General features: G+C 45.0%; 1 protein-coding gene across 14 annotated transcripts in view; it reads left to right on the top strand.

Annotated features, from left to right (window-relative positions):
- The window catches only part of NTM (neurotrimin), a 1,410,016-nt gene that overhangs the window by 1,216,661 nt on the left and 171,223 nt on the right, over positions 1-22,132 (top strand). For all 14 annotated transcript variants that reach the window (XM_017949128.3, XM_017949126.3, XM_017949125.3 and 11 more), the window contains one exon: positions 83-315. In XM_017949128.3, the coding sequence (XP_017804617.1) occupies positions 83-315 (233 nt within the window). The remainder of the gene's footprint in view (positions 1-82; positions 316-22,132) is intronic.

Below are 22,132 nucleotides of genomic sequence, written 5' to 3'. Positions count from 1 at the left end.
TTAGCCTTGCCACGAGGACCCACCTGTGATGGCTGCTGTCATCTCTCAGTCCCTTGACGTACCTGTCTGGTCTTCCCTTCAGGTGCACTATTGACAACCGGGTCACCCGGGTGGCCTGGCTGAACCGCAGCACCATCCTCTATGCTGGGAATGACAAGTGGTGCCTGGATCCGCGCGTGGTCCTCCTCAGCAACACCCAAACGCAGTACAGCATCGAGATCCAGAACGTGGATGTGTATGACGAGGGCCCGTACACCTGCTCGGTGCAGACAGACAACCACCCAAAGACCTCTAGGGTCCACCTCATTGTGCAAGGTAGGTCGGCGGGGCTTGGCGGGGAGATCTGGCTGGCCAGCCTGGAGGGCCTTCAGGTAAGGGTTTTTTCTCTGATCGTCAGCAGAGATGAGTTCTCCTTGTTCTATGCATCTAGGGTCCAGGGCACATTTCCGGTTGTCATTTTGCAGTTAGAAGCTAAAATTTTCCAGTCATTTTCATTGAGTTGAACTAGGAATGGTTTTTTTTTTTAAATTTTTGTTCCAATAATATATTTTCTCAGGAAATTCTCTTTTAATTATTGCTTTTCTTGACTTTTTTCTCCCCTAAGTTTTAGTGGGTGTTTGTTTTTTTTTTTTTTTTTTTTAATTTCATGCAATTCCAAGATTGTGTTGTGTTTAAAACCAGACTTTTAATGTGCTTTTGAAAGTACAAGTATGCTATGCCCCCCTTCAGCCTTGAAAGGAAGCACAGCCAACCAGGATGCACTAGGCACTACCTTCAGCTGCATCCTTCACAAATACCTGCTTGTTTCCGGCTCCCTTGCACCTCCTCTCATCTCCCAGCCAGGGGTTTTAGATGCCATTTCTCCCCTGTAATACTAGTGTCTGATTCTCCCTGATTTGATTCCATCCCAACTCTCCTGGCCTTCTTCTCCTCCCCTGGCTCCTGGCTCATGAGGCCTTGTGTGTGTGTGTGTGTGTGTGTGTGTGTGTGAGAGAGAGAGAGAGAGAGAGAGAGAGAATATGTGTGTTGGTTCTACTCTCTCAGACCCTGGGAATGGAGCTCACCTCCATTCCCAGGCAGAACCAGTCCTGGGGCATTCAGACACCACTTAACCTGGTTGAAGGATTCCTAGTTAGTGAGCGAGAGCTGGCATCACACTTGGCCACTTTCTGGCTGTGAGGCCTTAAGTGATTACTGTGTCTCGGGTTCTCTTTCTGTAAAGGGGTCAATGTGAGGATTGAATGGTACATGTACTGACATAGAAAACACTTAGAAGAGGACCTGGCACATACAAGTGCTATTTCAGCTGTTTTCTTTTCTTTTCTTCTTTTTTAGGACTCTTGTAATTTTTATATATTTTTAGCAACCTTTCCAGTGGGCCAGATATCTTATTTTGTGATGTCAGCAGTATAGTCCCTGAGCAGTGGCATGCCAGATCCAATGCTGGGGCCCTTTCCCAGGCTGATCCTGAGGCCCCTTCACAGGGACGTGCAACTCCAGGGCGACACACTCCTCTCCCAGGGGCTCCTTCCTCCAGTCCCCTTGTCGGTGTGTTCAAGAAAAGGGTAAAGAGCTATGGGATGATTGGTTAGAGACAGAATAGGAAGGAAGGCGGCTTGTGAAAGAAGAACTGAAGTGAGCTGGAAGAAGGAAGGGGAGGCCCGCTGTTTGACAGCAGGGGAAGGCGGAACTTGGGTCGTGATCAGCACTGTTGAGTGAGGCAGGGTGAGCAGGACTGAGAGGAGGACACGCGAGAACCAGGCGATACTGGACCTGGCTCTGGGCAGAGCGTATACCAGGGGACATGGGAATCCCTCACGCTGTGGCCCAAGTTTGGTCCTGCCGAGTTTTTATTATATTTTGCTTACTCTTTCTTACCCAGAGGAAATTATAATGGCTCTTTAAAAAGTGATTCTATAAATGAATACTTTTTGAACTGATGCATGCAAACAGCATTTTTAAAGAAAATATAATTGCATAGAAGGTATCAGGGTGTAATACAAACAGTGGAGTAGGTATTGCCATGTGAGATTTTTGTTTCAGTTTGTGTACATTTTTTAATATAAAATACATTTTTTATTGTGGATAGGGAGACCAAAAATTCTCGAGAATCTCCACTCTGTGGGCAGGGCTGGTGAATGCCCCAGTGCCACCATCTGCATACTCTACCAGGTGGTGCTTTGGAAACCATTGCTTAGCCCTTCTCCTGTCCTGCCCCAACCCCTGCACACTTAGCGTTGAGAAAAGAATGCCTAGCATTGACAATGAGAGACTGGGAACTAGGAACTATTGGAGACATTTGCTTTAGGAAGCAGGGCCTTATGGAACTGGAAAATGGAAGGAATTGTGAAAAGTGCTAATGCCTCCTCGAAAACAGGATCATATTTTTGTCATTTTCCTTGTTCAGCCACCCCCACTCATGCACACCCCCACACCCCTGCCCTGAACACCTGCCAGAATGCCTTATACAAAGTGAACATTTAATAAATGCTTATCCAAGCAAATGGCTAGAATTAGAGCCAGACGATCTTATATGGACTCCAAGAGAGACGGCTGGGTGTTTGTGGGGGTGAGATGATGGGAGGGGGTGAGAGGATGGAGTCTACATCAATCTTCACTCACGTCCAGGCTAATGGAAAATGTCTAATCCCCGGCTAGGTGTTTACATCTGTGACTTGGCTGGGTGCCCTCTTCGCATGACACACCACCTCAAGTATTGGAATCTCATCTTGGGCTAATTTTCGAATGCTGATGGGTGTATTGATCTGGAAACAAGCTGGGTTAAAAAAGGCATTGGTCTTGTACACAGACTCAGCCCAAGCTAATCCGCCGTCGATATGCCTGGACTGAGTATTATCGACACTTTAATGAATAGAGGACCATAGTTTTTTCAGAGCCGAACTGACCCCCTCTTCAAAGCAATCAGACAAACTAAATAGAGCCAGACTCTTGTGTTTCTGTATTGGAAAGAGGACGCACCACCATCCTGGATTACAAAAAATAAAAATAAAAAGGAAAGAAATATATTTATCTTGGGATCATTTATTATACTGAACATAAACCCTAATTCCCCCGGCAACAGCTGACTATCTGGATTTGAAGTTGCTATTCAGCCCTGAGCGCAATGCTTCTGGAATAAAAGTTGGGCATATTAGGTTTTCAAAATGGTATTATGATCATTTTAAAAAAGAAATAAAAACAGCAACAACAAAAAGGAACGAAATTGATATTCTGCCTGTGAGTATGTGTATTTATGTATATGAAGTCAGCTTCATATCTAAATAAACCCACACAGAAGGAAGGTAATGGCATCTCACAGCATTGCGCAAGCTGCCTCAGGTCTGGCGTATGTCTTTCCCCTGACTGTCAAATATCCCATCTACCCGCTAGTTCTCTGTACTGGATTTTCTTCCCCTGTGGTCCTGATCCGATATGGTTAGTTCTTGCAGACAGTCATGCCACGGCGGCCACATGGGGCAAGTCTCTGGGGCCAGCTAGGAGCAAAGCCCATCCTTGGGGAGGAGGGTGACCCTGGAACCAGTGTGGGAGGGAGATGGAGGGGAAGGCAGCAGAAAGGGGGAGACATGAGAACTGAGCTAAGTAGCTACTTGCTAGGGTGGCCATTTAAAATTAAATTTAAATTAGCTACAACCAAATAACATTTAAAATTTACTTCTTCAGTCACACTAGCCACACTGAAGTGCTTACATAATCAAGCAGGACTGCTGTTCCCTTGTGTTAGTTCATTTTGCATTACTATAAAGGAATGCCTGAGGCTGGTAATTCACACACACACACACACACACACACACACAAGAGGTTTATTTGGCTCATGATTGTGCAGCCTGTACAAGAAGCTTGGCACCAGCATTTGCATCTGGAGCGGGCCTCAGACTGCTTCTATTCGTGGCATGTGGTGAAGGGGACCCAGTATGTGCAGAGATAGCATGGTGAGAGAAAAAGCCAGAGAGAGCAGGGACGGTGCCAGGCTCCTTTTTACCACCAGCTTTCGAGGAAGCTTATAAAGCAATAACTCACTTGCCCCACTAACCTGCATTTATCTTTTTATACTCCATCCCCATGGCCAGACATCTCCCATTAGGCCCCCACCTCCAATTTTGGAATCAACTTTCAACATGAGATCTACAGGAACAAACTCCCAAAGTACTGCACTCCTGTGTTGAACAGTGCAGAGAGAGAACATTTATGTGAACTTCCATTGTAAAAAGCTCTATTGGGTGGTGCTATAAAGGGTTACCATTATGGATCAGCAGGTGTTAAAACTAGAATGGCTTTCCATGGCTTGACGGGCTAGGTATATTGTAGAAAGGAGAGTGAAATTTTTGAAAGAGGATGGAAATTTTTAAAAAGATGATGCTCCTTTAAAAACAAGAGAGAATTGTTGAAAAAGATGGAGTAATGGAGTTCCCAGGTTAGCTTCAGTTGTTTAAAAAGGTGGAGTAATGGAGTTCCTAGGTTAGCTTAGACAGAGAAGAGTCTGGAGTCCAAGGGTGTACCTGTAGGAGAGTAGGCGGAGTTCAAGGGTTGGTTAAGTATGAGCATGGGGGTGATGACTCCACCAGGACACTGAGATTTCTACCTGTGAGCTCGGGAGATGAATCCTAACATGTCTAAAGATCACATGGCAAAACTGATTCATCAGCAGAGGAGAATGAGTTCAGATACCTGGACTTCTTGACTTTGAGATGCCTTGAATACTCCCTTCAAATGTGAAATGCAAGAAATACCACCAGTGGATTTGCATGTCCAGAACATAATCTTTTTGTCCAGAGTTGGGGAGATTCATCTAAAATTTATTAACATTTAGGTCTAATGATTTCCATCTCTTTGACCTTAGGGTTTTCTGTTTAATAAATGTAATTAATAAGTGATTCTCTCTGGAGTCTAGCTGAATATTTTATTCCTGTCACCCTCTTACTCCTGCTACCAAACCAAGCACCCTGTACATCTGAAAAAGCCATACTGCTGTCTCCATTGTTCCCTTGGACAAGGTTACATCTTGGAAAACACAGAGTGGATAAGACACTCAGTGGGAATGAATTGTTTGCCTAATTAAGGACAGCTTGAGAAGACGTCTCAAAGGCCCCATCTGTGGATGGTGGTAGAGCAAAAGTATGCCATGGTTGTGCGCAGAGTGTTAAGAAAGGTCCTCCCTATCCAAGCATGGAAAACGGACTTCTCAGTTCTGACGGTGTACCTGCGGGACTTCACTCTCACTTAGAGACACATTTGCATGACAGAGAACAGTAGAATACAGTGCTTATAAAAACAGGGATATTAGTGTAATAAAAAATTTTTTAAAGCTTTTAGCCTCTTTATCGGTTTTCCAGGCCCTATCTAGGTTTCTCTTTTGTCACTGGAGTATCTAATCAGCCCCTCCCTTTTGTTTGGTAAAATGAGTTTTCCTATTTCTTGCTGGGCAGAATTAATCTGAAAATCCCTGCTATTGTTTGATAGTTAATTACCTGCCTTTGGAGTTGAACAGCTCCAAAGCTCAGGTAAAGAAGGGAAACACAAATGTCTATGGAATAGGGCAGGAATGAGGGAAAGAAGCCAGGACATTCTGTTCACTTCGTGTGTTAATGTAATTCCAGAAAGGAGGGGACTAGACTAGGGAGATATCCAGCCCAGGCAGCGACTTGCAAATAATGGATGTATGGCCACATCAGCCCCTCATTTACCTTTGATTGTCTCCCTGTTTCTGACTCTCTCTCTTACCCACCTGATATATACAACCTTGTTTCTTTCCAATCCTGAATAATTAGTTGACCTTGTCAAGCCAAGCTCGTTATGATGATTCAGAGAACAGGAATAATAACTTTTAATTTCTAGATACCTACACCCCAGAGACCCCTCCGCACTCTGAATCTGAACTGAAGGAAATTTGAAACACTAAATATCAAAGGAAATAATGTGACCTAATCCTTACTTTGAAAGCAAAGCTTTCTGTGTCTCCAGACATGTCACCCAGAAGGCACCATGCCCTTCTGGTAGGACAAGGCTCCCGGAGAGCTCTGCAGATCTTCGCACCAACACTTGCCATTCAAGCTGAGGCCATGGTAGAGGAAAACATCATGATCCAATTCTAAATAGACTGAAGTCACCTTCTGAGAACATCTGTGTTCTCCAGATGTCAGTAGCCCTGTGTGACGGATCGTGGGGCATACTTATCATCCCAAACTGCTTTCAAATGACCTCTCTTTTTCCAGTCCCATTCAAGAAATAGATGAAAATGTATATTTGGTCTGGTCATAAGACTGTGTATCTAAATTTGATAGAACTTTGAAAAAGTCAGGAAATTAAATTCCACTACAAAATTGGAGCTCTCCTCAAAGCACCCTGGAGAATGACAAGGAAGTAGGGCATTTTACCTGAAATTGATGTATCCTATCTAGACAGCATGCAGATGAGGCAACTCTGTTCTACCTGGTGAGTTTTAAAATTTCCTGAAGCAGTTACTGACAACAGAGGGACAAACATTGACAGAAAGGCTAGAGCACATTTCAGTAAACCCATCTGAAGCATTATCTGTCTGCTAAGCCAAGTAGGGCAAAATGTAAAGTCTAAAGTAATCTCAGCAAAATGCCAGAGTTAAAGTCATATCGTTTAATAATGGCATTTTCTTTTCCTTTTGGTATGGCTAGGAAGGGGTCCTCATGTTCCCCACAGTTTGGAAAACCTGGCATCTTTTGCGGAAGAGTAGATAAAAAGAGGGTCCCCTGTTCTAGCCTTTCACACCCGTTCATAGAGAATGGAGCAGAAAGTTTAGATGACCCTATTGCTTTACAGCAAGCACGTACAGAAGTCAGGCAACATCTCTCCAGGTAAGCAGTTCGGGCTCCCATGGGGAAGTCTGTAAGCAGCCCCTGAGTTCTTACCCCTTAGGTGCTTTTCCCCAGGGAGTCTGGGCTGCCTCTGAGCGGCCTCAGATTCTAACACCGTAGGATTGAGAAACATGGCTCTGATTCCTTCTGGATCTTGATTCTTTCTGCAGCTTCCAAGTGAGAAATGTCATTTATTTTGGGGAAAGGACAAACACTAGATCCTGAATAATCAGCTTTTTCAAGATATATCCCCTTAGACTCCCATTCCCATATCAGAGTGCTGATTTATTCAAGCTGCACTGGAAGAAAATCTTCTTAATTAAGGGTTGGATGAGGTCTCTTTATGGTCTCATGACCCACCACTACAGATCTGGCTAATCCTATAATATATCCAAAATTTTCCTCATTACTGTATTCCTAATTTCAGAAGGTCCCCCATACAGAGTGTATATACAGCAATATCAAGAGCAGCTGACTTGGATGCCATGACTGTTAGGAGAAGATTCTTAGACACTCAAAAGACCCAAAGATTCTGGTCATTCCTCTCTTCTTAATAAAGTTAAAGTGCATAGCTTCTTAGGGCATGGGGAGTAGTTAATGAGGAAGGTTTCCATCCATCTGTTGTCAGATCGAAGACACTCTGCTGACCTTGTTGAATTCCATTTAACAGTATTTTGAAGCCAGGTCCTGGGGACACAAAGATTCATACAGAGCTCCTGCCCTGTCCAGCAGAGGAGACCACTATACTAACAAATATCTGTCTTATAAGGTAACAGGGATTCGGATGTTTGAGCATATAAATGCTATGACTTCACTGAAATAGAGTAATTGAATTTACCTGCAAGATTAGACAAAACTACAAAGTTATGTTTCATGAGGGTCTTGAATGGACAGTGGAGTTTTTTTTTTTTTTTTTTTTTTTTTTAGGGGATCTGGCATCCCAAACAGGAGCAATCGAGTGTCCAAATCTTGGAAGGCTGAATGTGTATGGTGTGTTGGAGGAAAAGTGAGGATGCTAATGTGGTCACAGGGCAGAGTTCCTGGGGTGAAATCACTCACTATATGGCTAGAAAGGTAGGCTGCATCTCAGTTTCAGGTGAAACCACATAGGTTTCCAATAGGCTTGTTTTTTCTTGTTGTCCTGCTAGAATGCTACTTCTCTTTCTCAAGGAAGTGCATGTTACATTGTTTTGACAATGGACAAATACTCAAAAGATTGTCAGTGGAAAGGAACATGACAAACACCTAGGTCAATAAATCTTGGGTAGAAAAGAGACATATTGGAAGGAAAGAACATATCCAATCCCAACTGGTTCTATGCCCCTTGCATTGTTAAGACACAAAGGGGAAAGATTGCAAAAGACTTTTCTACCAACAAGTCAATTTTCAAAAGCACTACAATGAATGTCTTACATTTGAATTTGTAATAATGATTCTTCTTCCATAGTATAGTTAAGGTGCATCTCTTTGTGTCCTAGCAAATAGAGGGTGTGGTACTGGATTTTGTGCTGTCATGGTGATGATCATGGCAGAGAGGGTGAGGATGCTGCCGAGGATGCATGACAGCTTCAGGAAGCAGTCCCCAGCCCTCAGGTCCTCAGCAGCCTCCTACCTGAGAGTCCACATACAAATGAGAAGACTTCCTGTTTCTGATGTCTCCAGGCTAATTTAGACTTTGAGGTGTCACCACTTGGAGTATATGTTGAGACGTATTCCTGTTGAATGTCGCCCGTGGTAAATAAATGTCTAACGTTGGTATGAAATCTAATTGGCTTCCGCTAGAGCTTGGCTCAGCCGTGGAATTCACTCCTGGAGTTTCTGGAGCACCACACTTTGCTTTTGAGAGATCTTCATTTCATGTTATTTGAGAAAGAATTTATTGATGCAAAATCAGGGCAGTTTAATTTGGTGGCATGTTTTCTTTATGTCTCAATTATATATTCATGTCTTTGTGGTAAACTCAGCTGGTGGGGGGATTAAGAATTCAAAATAGAGGATTTTCACTTGGCAAGTAGTGCTTTCTACTGTGATTAATTGGGAGTCTGCACAATGAACCCGGTGTTGGCTCCATTGGGGATTTAATAGCTTAGTAGAAAGAAGTAAATTTCAGGATTTAAGAGTTTTGGGTTATAGTCTGAATTTTGATAATTACCTGGAAAAATGATCTCCTTATTTTAGTTATTCCAGATTAGATATTCCCAATCAGATACCTTTTATAGAAGTGTTTTTGTGTCCCCTAATTTGATCTGGACAAAGGTGCCAAGTAGGTGCAGGGAAGCAGAAGGGCACCCCTCATTGTTGTGATCACCTACCAGCCCTAAAGGCTTCCAGGTGCTTACATCCATTTGTCTTTTTCTGTCTTCTTTCTATGGACGCAATCCTCTAGACAGGGAACCCACACATGTCCTGCCGCTGATGTGGGTCCCTGTTCCCAGACACCTGTCTGGGTCGCATCCTGTTTCTCTAGCCTCAGCCGCTTCCACAGAGCTCTATTACTCCTGGCTTTCCGGCCTTCTGACCTGGCGCTGTTCCTCAGCTCTCTTGCCACCATCTCCTGTGTTCTCACAGTTTTGTTTGGACATGTTTTATGGTGTTCTTATCATCCTAAAACCTGGATTTCACCGAGGGGACCTGTGTGCTAACACTGTTCCTCATTCTGAGGGCTAGGCTGGCCAAGCCATTTCTTCCTACTCTGAGAAAGAAAGATGAGAAATTTTGATTATTTTCCCTTTCACACATAAACCATCATGTGTCAAGTCCTGAAATTGAGGTTGGAATGGATACAGAGATGGATGAGAGGGGTCCCTACAATGGGGACGTGCAAACGGGGTGGGGTGCAGGTGGGATGTGGAAGGGCAGCAGCTCTCACAGCCACCGGCGAGTCCCTGGGCGGAGAGCGATGCCTGCAAGCTTGGGAGCCAGGCTTCGCTGTCCCAGAAGGCCAGGAAAGTAGAAAAGCCTTTTGAAATTGAGTAGTGTGGCGTTTCAGCTCCCGACTCTTAGAATGAAAATAGCGATTCTGCCGCACCCACTTTGCTCCCCTCACCCCTCATTTCTGTACTTTGGCCTGAGTGATCTTTTCAAATCCAAATCTGGTGGTTCCTCAGGACTTCTCTTTAGCCAAGACAGCCAATTCCTTATGAAGGAATTGACAATCCTGGAGGCCGGGCTCCAGGGGACCTCTGCAACTGGTTCATACTATGCCCTGGCTCACTATTTTCAGTCTAGTGTATTTTTTCTTGTTATTTCTGGTCACAGGCCCTTTGAACATTCGCTTCACTCTTCCTGGAATTCTCTTTTGCTTTTCACCCAGTCAGTCCTATTTATCCTTCCGACTTTGACTCAAATGCCATTTCCATAGAGAACCTTCCCAGACCTGCTAACCACTGCCACCCCTACCCCCACCAGGAGCTAGAGCCTTGCCCTTCTTCCTGGTTCTTGCCACAGTTAAAATGTGGCATTTGTCTGTGTGATTGGTCGATTATGTCAGTTTTCCTGAGGTCAGGAGGCCTGTACGCTTGTGCATTCTGACCCCAGTGCCTGTAATTTAATAGAGCTCAGGGACCATTTGTTGGATAATCATTAAGTAAAGTTTCTTTTTTTATTATATTATAATCATTAAACAAAACGATTCATTTTTTTTCATTACTAGTTGTAGTAGGCTGAATCATGGCAAAACAGAGAGATCCGATTCTAATCCCTGGAACCCAAAACTATACTTTGCATGGTAGAGTCTTTACAGATGGGATTAGTTTAGAGATTTGAGATAGGGAAATTGTCCTGGGCCCTAAATGCAATCACATAAATCTTTACGAAAGGGAGGCAGAGGGAGATGTGATTGGAACACACACAGAGGAGAAGGCAGTGTGAAGACGGGAGCAGAGGGATGTGAAGATGCTGACCCTCAGGGTTGCAGTGATGTGGCCACGAGCCAAAGAATGACCGCAGCCGGCAGAAGCCGAGAGCGCCAAGGAGCAGTCGTCTCTCAAGAGCCTCTGTAGGAATCACAGCCTTCCTGACACCCTGGTTTCAGTGTGGTGAGAGTTATTGTTGGACATCTAGCCTCCAGAATCATCAAAGAATCAATGTCTCTTGTTTGTTAAGTCACTAAATTTATAGAAATGTGTTATAGCAAAAGGAAGCAAATACACTGACCTTCAATGTTTTGAATCCTTAATGGCTGGAAATAGGAAAACCAAAAATTGATATTTGAAATCTGCCCCAAATGTAGTCTTTGTCACTGTGAGAGATGAAGTAACACTCATCTTTTTCATTATTTCTTTTTAAAAAGAATCTCTTTGGAGATGCACCCTTGTCATGTAAATGCAATGAGGCATCAGCTTTTTGTCCTTGGGGTATCTACAGGAGCAGATGGAGTCATCCACATTTCAAAACTAAGATGATACTTTTTGATGTTGAAAATTTCTGTCCCGGGGGCCCTAGGGTATGGAAGCAGGCGAGGAAGGACACCTCTGCCAAATATGGTTTTAATGAGAGGAAACCATTGATGTTGCCTAACATTAGGCTGTGAGATTTGGTTTGTGAATGTGGGACCAGAGTTGAAGATTAAAATTGCTAAACATTCTCTTGCTAACTGGGAGAGGGGCCTCGTATTTGTGTTTTATCTCCACTCTGTGTCTCATAGGCATCTCAAACTGAGAATGTACAACATAGATCTCCTGAATTTTCTAGCCTGCTTTCCCGACCGTCCCCTGACTCCAACCCTAAACCTACCTGCTCCTCCTAGAGTCTTACCATCTGGTAAATGGCAACTGCATTCTTCCAGTGGCTCATGTGAAAGCTGCAGTCCATCTTCCCTGTTGTCCTTTTCCCGTACTCTTCCTCAATCCTCAGCATGTCCTGCTAGATTTTCTGAATTTGGAGTTTTATCCAGTCCTGCCTCTTCTGCCCTCTCCCAAGCTGCTGTTCCCTTTGTCTGGAGTGTTCCACAGCTTTCTACCTAACTGGCCTGCTTTTTTCCTTCTTATTCCCTATCATCTGTTCTCCATGCTCAGTGAAAGCATTTCTGTACAGGCTTTGTTGTTCCTGATTTAGTCACTTCCCGGCTCACCTCAGGTCCTAACATGCCTACTGTGGCCTAAAAGGTCTTCCTTGGTCCGGCCACCAGTGTCTCCCTGGTCTCCCCTCCGCACACACTCCCTTTTTCTTACCCTGTCTTCACTACTTCTTGATATGCCTGTAATACACCGAGGCAGCCTCCTGGCTTCCGGGCCTTAAAGCTCCCTCTGCTGGTGCCCCATGCCAGGTGTCCTTGGGGCTCTCCTTCTTAGATCTCTGTTCAAGGTCACTTTAGGGCAGAGGCCTTCTTCACCACCTGCATAAAATAGAGCTTCCAACCGCACATCATCACACCCTAGCACCTTTCTTGCCTGGTTTGTTCTTTATAAAATAAGTCACCTATTGGCATAATGGATATTTCCGTGTTGGAGAGTGGTAGCCTGTTTCACCCCTCCAGAACATGTGTGCCATGAGGGTGGGGCTTGGTCTGGAGTGTTCATTGTTGTGTTCCAAGTGCCTAGAAAAGGGTCTGGTGCACAGTGGGTACTCTGTAAGTATCTGTCAAATAAATAAATGAATGAAAACAAAGGCCCATCATTAAGTGGACTCGATCATTTTTTCTCAGCGTTTGCTCTCTCTTTGCTCAGGCATGAGAGCTTGAACTTCTCTGTTACTTCTGTCAAAGTTTTGGTCCCTCTAGTCTCAGACCAGGTGACATTCAGCCGAGTTTTGCAGAATGCATTTTCTTAGCAAGATAAAGAATTGAAGTAGACTGAAGGAACAACGCACACAGCAGGAAGGACTCCGAGAGACCAAAGATGGGTCCCTCCAGGCTGTGGGCTGGACAGAAAACAGGAATGATGGGGCCACACCACAGCCTGGACAGCAGGAGAGGGCCAGATCTCTGCCACCCCTAAGGTGTGGATTTCACTGTGGAGGGGATGGGGAAGTATAGGAATGGTTGAACAGGGAAATTAAATGAGTTGTATTTCAGATAGATCTCTGGCATCAGAATGAAGGATGGATTGGAGGGGAGTTTTGCTTCAGAGAGACTGAGAGAGAATGCACACAAGGCTGAGACTGTATTATCCTGTGTTCCTGACCGGGAGACCCCCCTCTCACCTTGAGGGGCTGGACAAACAGTGCTTTAGAGCAGCCGATCCATGGCCAGAGGGCACACACAGGAAGAGCAGGAGGGTCCTGTGGCCACATGGTTCCCGTTTTCTGGATGATCCTGTTCCTAAGGGACACATTTATTCTCCATGTGCGGTTGCTAAGGGAGTAATTCAATGAAATTTAAAGTTTACACCTTTGTAAAAGTTTCAAGTTTATACGTTTACAAATAAGGGAAAGAATGTGCCAGACTTTGTTTCTGTTTGGAATTCTGGGAATATGGCCTTTGGATTATGGACCGAAATCATGTCACCAACAGGAGATAAGGTTTGTGTGGACAAAAGGTAAAGCTTAAAATAAGATAGGATAAGACAGGATGAAGAACCAAGAAAGCCTTTTAAATAGGAGAAGCTGTTTAAAAGCAGAAAGGAGAACAGGTTCAGAGGATACCAAAACCGGAGATATCACAGAATGTTTGCCAGACCACTCATTCCTGCTGCCTGCCTTGGAATCTTTGGAGGAACTTTCCAGAAAAAAAAGAAGAGTGGCGACCACTCCACAGACCCACCGAACCTGAAGAGCCCAGGTGCAGGCGTGGGTGGGGAACTTCGTGGGGGTAAGATTGGGAATCACAGGCTGGAGCCCAGAGAGTTAAGGCCAGAGGCAGCTGAAGGTCAAATTGGGAACATGTCTTACATCAAATCCTAAATGAGGTTCATGCTGATTAGTAGGAACTGTGTCAAATAGGTGAGCGGGCGTGTTCCCGGTTTCTAATTACAGTGTGGCTTTCATCTCCCTGAGCTTGTTGCTGCACTGTTGTTCAAATGAAAAATGGGAAACAGACATGAAGAGGAGCTTCTCCCCTAAGTGGGTCAGTGCAGGCTTATTCCACCTTCTCCCACTTTGTTTTTCTAAAGAGTTACCTGGCTTTGGTCCCTCACTGATACTCACTGAGATGTGGCAGCCATTCCTTTGCCCTCTTTGGACAGGGCAGCATGCGGCCCATTTGGGACTGGCAATAAAATAGTCAAGAAATTCTTTTTACTTTTTTCTGGGGTTCATTTGGCAAATGAATTTTTCATGTGGAAAAGCTTCCTGTGATTGAGTCAGCCTGGTCAGTCTGGTCGCACAGGTGATAGCTAATGCACCAGGAAGTGTCCTCGAGGGCCAGTCTTGGCCACGGCGGTTCATGAAGCTCATGGCCTGGCAGGGAAGGGGAGCTGAAGCAAGGCCTTCACCCCTCTCCCACCAACACATCAAATGCCTGCCTCACCTTTCAGCCCAGGACCTGCTTGACGGAAGATGCATGTATAGCAATAATCTTTTCTTCTTTCCTTCAGCTATCAAATATTCTGTGAACCTCTACTATGAGCCAGGCATCATGCTACGCTCAGGGTAGAACACAAATGCCCTACTTACCCCCAAAGAAATAATATGTGGGCGGGTGACTGGAGAAGTCAGTAGCTTCTTATAACATAGGGAGAGAGCTGGACTGAGTACCAGGGGCTGTGCCAGCACCCAGGGGAGGACCTCAAAGAAGCCCAGGGACTTTGGAAATGAAGCATTGCCTGGTTGAGAGCTGAGGAGGATTAGCTGGGTGGCATGGGGAAGGTGAAACCTTCTGTACAAAAAATGACAAGTATGGGGATGGGGCACCGATGAGGGCAGGGTCGGTGTAGAGAAGGAAAAGGCATCCCCCGTGGGCAGTGAGAGAAGGAGGAGGGTGAGAGGAGAGACACCCGGGAGGGGAGCCGCAGCAGATGGCCCAGGGCCTGGGAAGCCCTGCTGGTGACTTTGGGATATTTTTTTTTTTTAATTTAAGTTCTAGGGTACATGTGCACAACGTGCAGGTTTGTTACATATGTATACATGTGCCATGTTGGTGCGCTGCACCCATTAACTCGTCATTTACATTAGGTATCTCTCCTAATGCTATCCCTCCCCCCTCACAATAGGACCCGGTGTGTGATGTTCCCCTTCCTGTGTCCAAGGGATATTTCTTAAGGGCAGAAGGAGCCAAGTTAGGGGAGAGCAGACCCAATTCAGGAGAATTCCTCCCTCGGTTTCTGTTTTGAAAAGAGGGTATCTTGGAGCAATGCCGAAACCAAAGGACCTCCGTGGTTCACAGCGTTGTGGATCCTCCCTGCCTGCCCAGGGCTGCCCAGCGGCGGTGACGAGGAGCTGAGCTCCTGTTTTCATACCATCGCTGCTCCTCCAGTGAGGCTTCAGTTGTGGACGGATTCCCCCCACTGGAGTGAGTGCAGCACCCTGTTTAGAAGATCGGCAGCATCGGAAGAGCATGCATGGACACCCTTCTTCCTTTCCACACACAGTGCTCTTCTCTGCTATTTTCCGCCTAGCTCTTGGAGGCTGTTTCTCATTTGGTCTTTCCAGCAGCTCCCCCCCCCCGCCCCCATAAAATGCTCTTTTTGTCATCTTCTGCCTATTCACCGTTTTTCATCCTTTCTTTCTGTTCTTTTTCATGGTGCGCTGTTTTACTCTCAGGCGCGCTCCTATCAGATCCTCCCATTCTCTCACGCTTCGCCAGCCCCATTCTTCATGTTGACCTTCGGTTCTGGGCACTGCGCACCAGTGCTCGTGCGCCCTCCAGTTTCACATTTGCCACAGTCTTCTTCCCCCCAACGTCCTTTGCTTCCTCTCCTCTTGCCCTGGCGCCCCCTTGCCGGTCGCCATCCCTGTGTCTCACCCAGTGTCCGCTTTCTCCCCGTGCGCAGCCCTGTGCGCCGACTGCCACTCCCTCCTCGCGCAGCCGCGCCGTCCCGACGCTTCCTGCTGCGCTGCTTCTCCACGGAAGGGCCCCGTGGGTTTCGCCTCCGACACTCAGAGCCCACATGGCCGTTGTAGAGAGGATAAGATAATCAGATGCACCTTTTTAGTTATTTATTTTTCATTTCACTTAATAAGCACATCTTGAAATTGAGCTGCAGTTTCACTCCTAATGTCTCATTTCCCTTGGGGAGCCCACATCCAAGCCCAGTTGAAATTCTCTGCGTGCACAGTGCAGGGAAGGAAGACGCTGGGTTTCAGGTTTCTTTCTCGAGATCCAAACATGTTACGTACTAATGGAAAGTGCGTGGGTCTGGGGGTGTGTGTGTGAGGGGAGTGTGTAAGTGTGCATACTCTGTCCCTTCTGTAATGTGCCTGTGTATAGGTGTGTATTTGTGGTTTTGGGGGAGTGGGTCTGTGAGTGTGTATGTAGAGGAAAATGTGTATGTGTTTGTATGTTTATGGGGAGTGTGTATGTGAGTGTGTTTATGTTTGTGTGGGGAGTGTGTATGTAAGTGCTTGTGTATGTGTGAAGAGTGTGCATGTGTTTGTGTTGAGTGTTGATGTGATTGTGTGGAGGGGTACGTGGGGAGGACAACGTGTGTATGTGTTTGTGTGGGGCATGTGTGTATTTGTGGGACATGTGTGTTTTTGTCGAGAGCGTGTATGTGAGTGCTTGTATGTTTGGGAAGTGTGGGTGGGGGGAGTGTGGATGTGTGTGTGTGTGCGGGGAGTATGTATGTAAGTGCTTCTGTGTGTTTGTGAGGAGTGTGGATGTGATCGTGCGTGTGTGTTTGTGGAGCATGTGTGAGTGTGTGTATGTGTTTGTGTGGGGCATGTGTGTTTGTGGGGCCTGTGTGAGTGTGTGTGTGTTTGTGTAGGGAGTGTGTATGTGATCTTGTGTGTGTGTTTGTGTAGGGAGTGTGTATGTGATCTTGTGTGTGTGTTGTGTAGGGAGTGTGTATGTGGGTGTGTGTGTGTGTGTGTGTAGGGAGTGTGTATGTGATCTTGTGTGTGTTTGTGGAGTATGTGTGAGTGTGTGTTGGGGAGGAGGTTTCTGTCTATGAGCAATATGTGTAATGGACATGTGATACTTAGCCAGAGTGAATGTGAAGACCACAGAGGGAAAAGGGAAGAGTAGCTAGTCAAAGGGGCTGATGATTTACCTAACTCTCCCCTGGTCCACCCCAAGAGAAGGATCAGCTGTCAAAGTACCAATCACCAGAAGTGTGATGGCCACTCCACCAGCCACCTGGAGCCCAGTGGAAGGCGCGTCTGCAGAGACGCCCTACCTGCGATTTGTTCTGGCCCAACCAGAGGCAAGCATCTCAGGAAAAGGAGATTTTCTGGAAGAGTGCAGCAGCCACATGACAGAATTGTGGGTTGAGTCCCAAGGGTCTGCTCTGGCCCCTGTAGGCCCAGAGGCCTCTTCTGCTCCAGGCTGGGGTCCTTTCCTAGGGCACAATGGCTCAGGTGCCCCTAACTGGCCTAGCCATGGGAGATTGTAAACACAGCTTCTCATGTCGCTGAACTTTTAGAGACAACAGTAAGAAAACATTAGCAGGCAGATTTCATCATGCAATGATAATGCTATTTATATCTATAGCTTATTGAAACCTGATTATGTGGCAGCCAGGAACTGGACGAAGCTCATTATTCATACTATCTCATTTAATGGTCAAACAGCCCTGTGCGATAGATGCTGTCACTTTCCTTCCTTTAGAAATGAGGAGACAAACTAACCCAAGTAAAGTTACACATTTGGTAAGTGGCAGAGCCAGAGTTTGAATTCAGAAATTCACAGCCCACCTCAAATACTACGCTTCCCCTTAGAAGCAAAGGATCAGGGTAACCTGACTCAAAGGACTGTATCCCAATAGCAAGCACATGCGTGGGCTCCAGTTGTTTTAGAGGTAGAAGCCTCCCTGGAGGCCACCTAGCCGGTGATTCTCAGCTCTACTGCGCATTGCAGATAGTTGGGGTATTGTTAGGCGATACCAACGTTGAGGTCCTCCTCAGACACTCTGACTCAGTTTACTGGGGGGAAGGCCATGGCGTCTTTTTTTTTTAAACTCCTGGATGTTTTTGCTGTTTACCCATGTTGAGAACCACTGTCCTAATTTTACACATGGGAAAACATGAAACTGAAGAGGTTAACTGGCTTATCCAAGGCCATGCTGCTGGTTAAGTGCAGTAGCAAGGACTAATCCCAGCTCTCCCACCTCTCCTCTAGGGCTCCTTCTCTTGCCCGTGATGAAAGACAAATCTTTTCTTATGTGTGTGAGGAAACAAAATACAATATGGTGGGGAAGAATTTGGACTGAGACACCAACTGGGTTGGAAAAATCGCTGTGTAATCTTGGGTTTTATGTGTTCTCTGGCTTTGTTTTTTTTCCATCTGTAAAATGAGGATATAATAAATCCTGTCTGGCGGAATTCTTGTAAGGTGATAACATGAGATGATACCACAAAAAAGTGCCATAATCTAGCCCAGCATATGGTAATTGTTTTTGCTGTGGGGAAAGAACCATCCATTAAACATCAGCCTCACTGGGCAATCTCATGGGCTCAGATGGCAATCGTCAGTAATACCAACTTTGGATTTTCAAAAGTAGTACACAAGTAAAGAATACATGTCCTTCTTAGACCATGAACTCATTGAGGATGATGTGTGCTATGTAAATGCACTCTGCACAAGGTGACATCAGCAAACTCAGCGATGATTGCTGATGGAATGTCTGGCCATTGGTTTGGCTGAGGTAGAACCAGCATCTAAATCTACTGTTGCCATGTTGTTCCTCTAACTTGTTGTCACAAATGGGGACACTTAAGTTCTTCCGCAAGTTCTTCTCAATCTCCTCACTAAGGCAGATGTGAAGACCTTCATAATGCTGATCACAGGCACAGCTCTGACCCTGTGAACTCCCAAGGCCTGTTCTCTGTGGGGTGATTTACATCAGGAGACATTATTGTCTCCATCACTGGTTTCAATACCATCCAACAACGATGCCATGGAGATTGGAGCTTACTGTCTAAGGATATTGTCCCTCAGCGCATGCAAATGCTACTCTTCCTGAGTTTCCCCTTGTCTCCTTGGACTCTGTCTAAATGGCTGTTTTATTCTCAGCTCCCCCTCCCCTGTTGGCCTACACCTAGTCTTCTGTTATTCTCACTTAGGCTACGTGCTGTCCAGTGACCCACCCAGGCCCAGGACTTTACCTGCGGTGCTTTTACCCATGATAGCGATATCTTTATTTCCAACACGAACAAAGCTACGTTTGTAGGAAACTAATGGAATCTCCTCTCAAAAGTGGCACAGTGTATTCAAAATTAAACAAATCGTCGTGCCCCACCTCCCTTACCACCCCAAATTCCTCTTGCTTCTGTATCAGCAACCTTGGAGTGGTAAAACCCAATTCTCAAGACAGAGAACTAGAGGTCATCATTGATTTGTCCCTTTCCATACTACTCCTCATTCAGTCATTTGCTGCCATACCTGCCCGTCACTCATGATTCCCCATCTTTGCTGTCATGGCCTTGCTTCAGCCATTTATCCCATTTACCTAACTCATTGCCTTCCTACAGTCTCTGTCCTCCACTGTGCATCCTGTGTCACATGGTCACACTAAAATAAGAGCAAACATTTATTGGTACATACAAACATAATTCGTACATAATGGTATATAATGTGACAGGTACTAGGCTTAACTTACAGAATCTCATTTAAATCTCCCAACAATCATAGGTAGTGGATGTGTGATATGAACCCTTTTAGTGAGGAAACTGAGGCTTAGGGGGGTTTAAGTCTTGCTGAAGATCATCCAAATAAAAGATGGGGCTCGAACCCTTATCTGCTATTGAATGAAGCCTGACTGTGGAGCTGTTCCCTCTCTAAGAGGCTGAGCTCTCTCTCCTTTCTCAAAAGCATCCCTCTGCTAAGTGCTGCTTCTTGCAGAGGCCTTCTTCTTTTATTTCTTTTTGGGCTCTCCTGTTTCCTTGGAAATGTTGATTTCATTGCATTTTCCTAATATTTCATGCTTTAATTTAATTTATTTGGTGCTATTGTACAGTGCCTTGAGCACCTGAGAGGAAGCGAGAGTTTTATAAATAAAATAATTATTACAGCTTGCTCTGATGGCAGCCCCTGAGCTATTTGGTAGATATATCAATTCCTCTCAGTGTTGAAAATTTTCACCTAAAGCCCTTTATGGCCCAAGTTTTCCTTGGCTTTTAATGCTGTATCCTGCTTGTTGTAGTTTTGACACAATCTTGTAGCACTTTTCTTTACTATCCCCATCAGAAGTGAACAGACAGCAGCTCCACAAAAGTGCCATATAATGTATTCTAGAGAACATGACCTAGTTTTCTCAACCTTTTTGAATCACTTAGTTCCAGGTGTCATTTACTAGACCTATTATGTCAGTTTTGCAATGAGTCAGCCCTCCTTGCCCACCTCATGGTCTCTATTAGTGAGACCTCATTATCTACTAGTCTGTTGCAGAAACCTCACCCACGATTATCTGGAGATGGGTATGAATTAATCACAACACTATTTGGCACCCAGGATTTCAGGATTCCAAACTACAAGGCTTATGCAGACAAAATGTTTTTCAAAATCTTGAAAGGAATTGAAGCCCCAGCACATGGAGTGGGGTGAGTGGATTAGAGAGTGCAGTGTGGAGATCTGTCTAATGAAATTCAGTTTTCCTGCAGCTCAGAATGCTACGCAATCCGCACAGTAATTACAGAGAACTGAAGTAATTTTGCATTCCTGGACCCAGTATTGTCAAGATGCATTCATCAGTCAGTGGCAATTTGCATTCCTACTAAGCGCAAGCCACTGTTCAATATGCTGCTTGTGCTAAATTGGCCCATTCCTCCGCAGTTCCTCCTTTCATGGTGAGTGAGTCTGGCACGTGTCATAAGGTTCCACCTCTCGGGAATACACCTAAATGTGGCACTGACCATCATTCCTAGCATTATGGCTACTTTCTGGATCCTGCCTGCCTCACAATTTCATAGCACATCACTAGCAAGAGATGTGAGAGGACCATTGTCGTCTATTTAGTGTTTTTAGAGGCATGTTGAAGAATTCAGAGGATAAACCAATGGCCAAGCTAAGATTTCTCCCTGAACATCTCCCACTCATGCAGTTATACCTGACCTTGCTTCTCTCACTTCCGTCGTGGCATGGTTTTTAATTCTACTTTAAAAATGCACTTTATTCTATCCTGTTTTACTCTATTCTATCTTATTCATTCATTCAATAAAAATGAACTTAGCACTTGCTGTATGCCAGTTATATGACTGGCATGCACAATGATGGGCAACGTTGACATTGTTCTTTATTTTTTGGAGTTTGAGTTCTTCTCTTCTTTTTGTTTTTAAACATTTTTTATTTGTTTGTAGAGATGGGGTCTTGTTAGGCTGGTCTTCAACTCCTCAAGTGATTTTCCTGTCTCAGCTTCCTGAGGTGCTGGGACTGCAGGTGTGAGTCACCATGCCAAGTTTTCTGTTCCTCTCATCTTGACTTGCCTCCTTCTCAAAATTCTACTCTCTTTGTAATCTGTAGTTGTATTAAGGATTTCTAAAGAAGTTTCCTCATTAACCAGAAACAATACACTGTGCTGTCTCCATTTTGTGTTTTTTTAGCAAACAAATGGGAGTAGCCAATCTGTCCATTACAAATGAGTTCATTCCCATTCAAGCGATGGCTGTCACATATCTTGCCTGAGGCTTCTTGTGTTATGAGCAACATATTGGCTTCAGTTGTCTGTACTTTTTCCTAGCTGCACCGAGAGCCTTAGACAAAGGAAAGGCACAATGACTCAAAATAATTTATTGTATTATATATAGTAGTCATGCATAGTTCCAATGACAGGAAACACAATGAGCTTGTTCAAGGTGGATATGTGTAACCCTCTCTCTGGGCCAGACAGGAAACACAGTGAGCGTGTTCAAGGTGGATATGTGTAACCCTCTCTCTGGGCCCCACAGAGGTTGTTAGATGTCTAACAACTATTCTTCCCCTTAGCCAAATACGAATCTGAAACAAACTACGACCCAGATATCCAGACCAGAAAGAAACAGAGAGGATGAAGCCTGTTTTGCCCACAAAGGGAAGAATAACTTCCAGTGAAAAGCGACTAACTGGAAATACTTTAAATTGCTGTAGATAGTGCAGCGTAGAGAACTATCTAATGAAATTCCGTTTTCCTGCAGGTCAAAAATGCTTTGTGATCCACGTAGTAATCAGAGGACCCAAGTAATTTTGCATTCCTGGACCCAGTATTCACAAGATACGTTAATCAGTCGGTGACAATTAGCATTCCTACTAAGTGGAAGCCACTGTGCAAGACAGTGCTTGT

This window comes from Papio anubis, chromosome 12 (genome assembly GCF_008728515.1).
Source record: "Papio anubis isolate 15944 chromosome 12, Panubis1.0, whole genome shotgun sequence".
Lineage (NCBI taxonomy): Eukaryota > Metazoa > Chordata > Mammalia > Primates > Cercopithecidae > Papio > Papio anubis.
The sequence above is the reverse complement of the archived record's forward strand: the minus strand, read 5'-3'. Positions and strand labels throughout refer to the sequence as shown.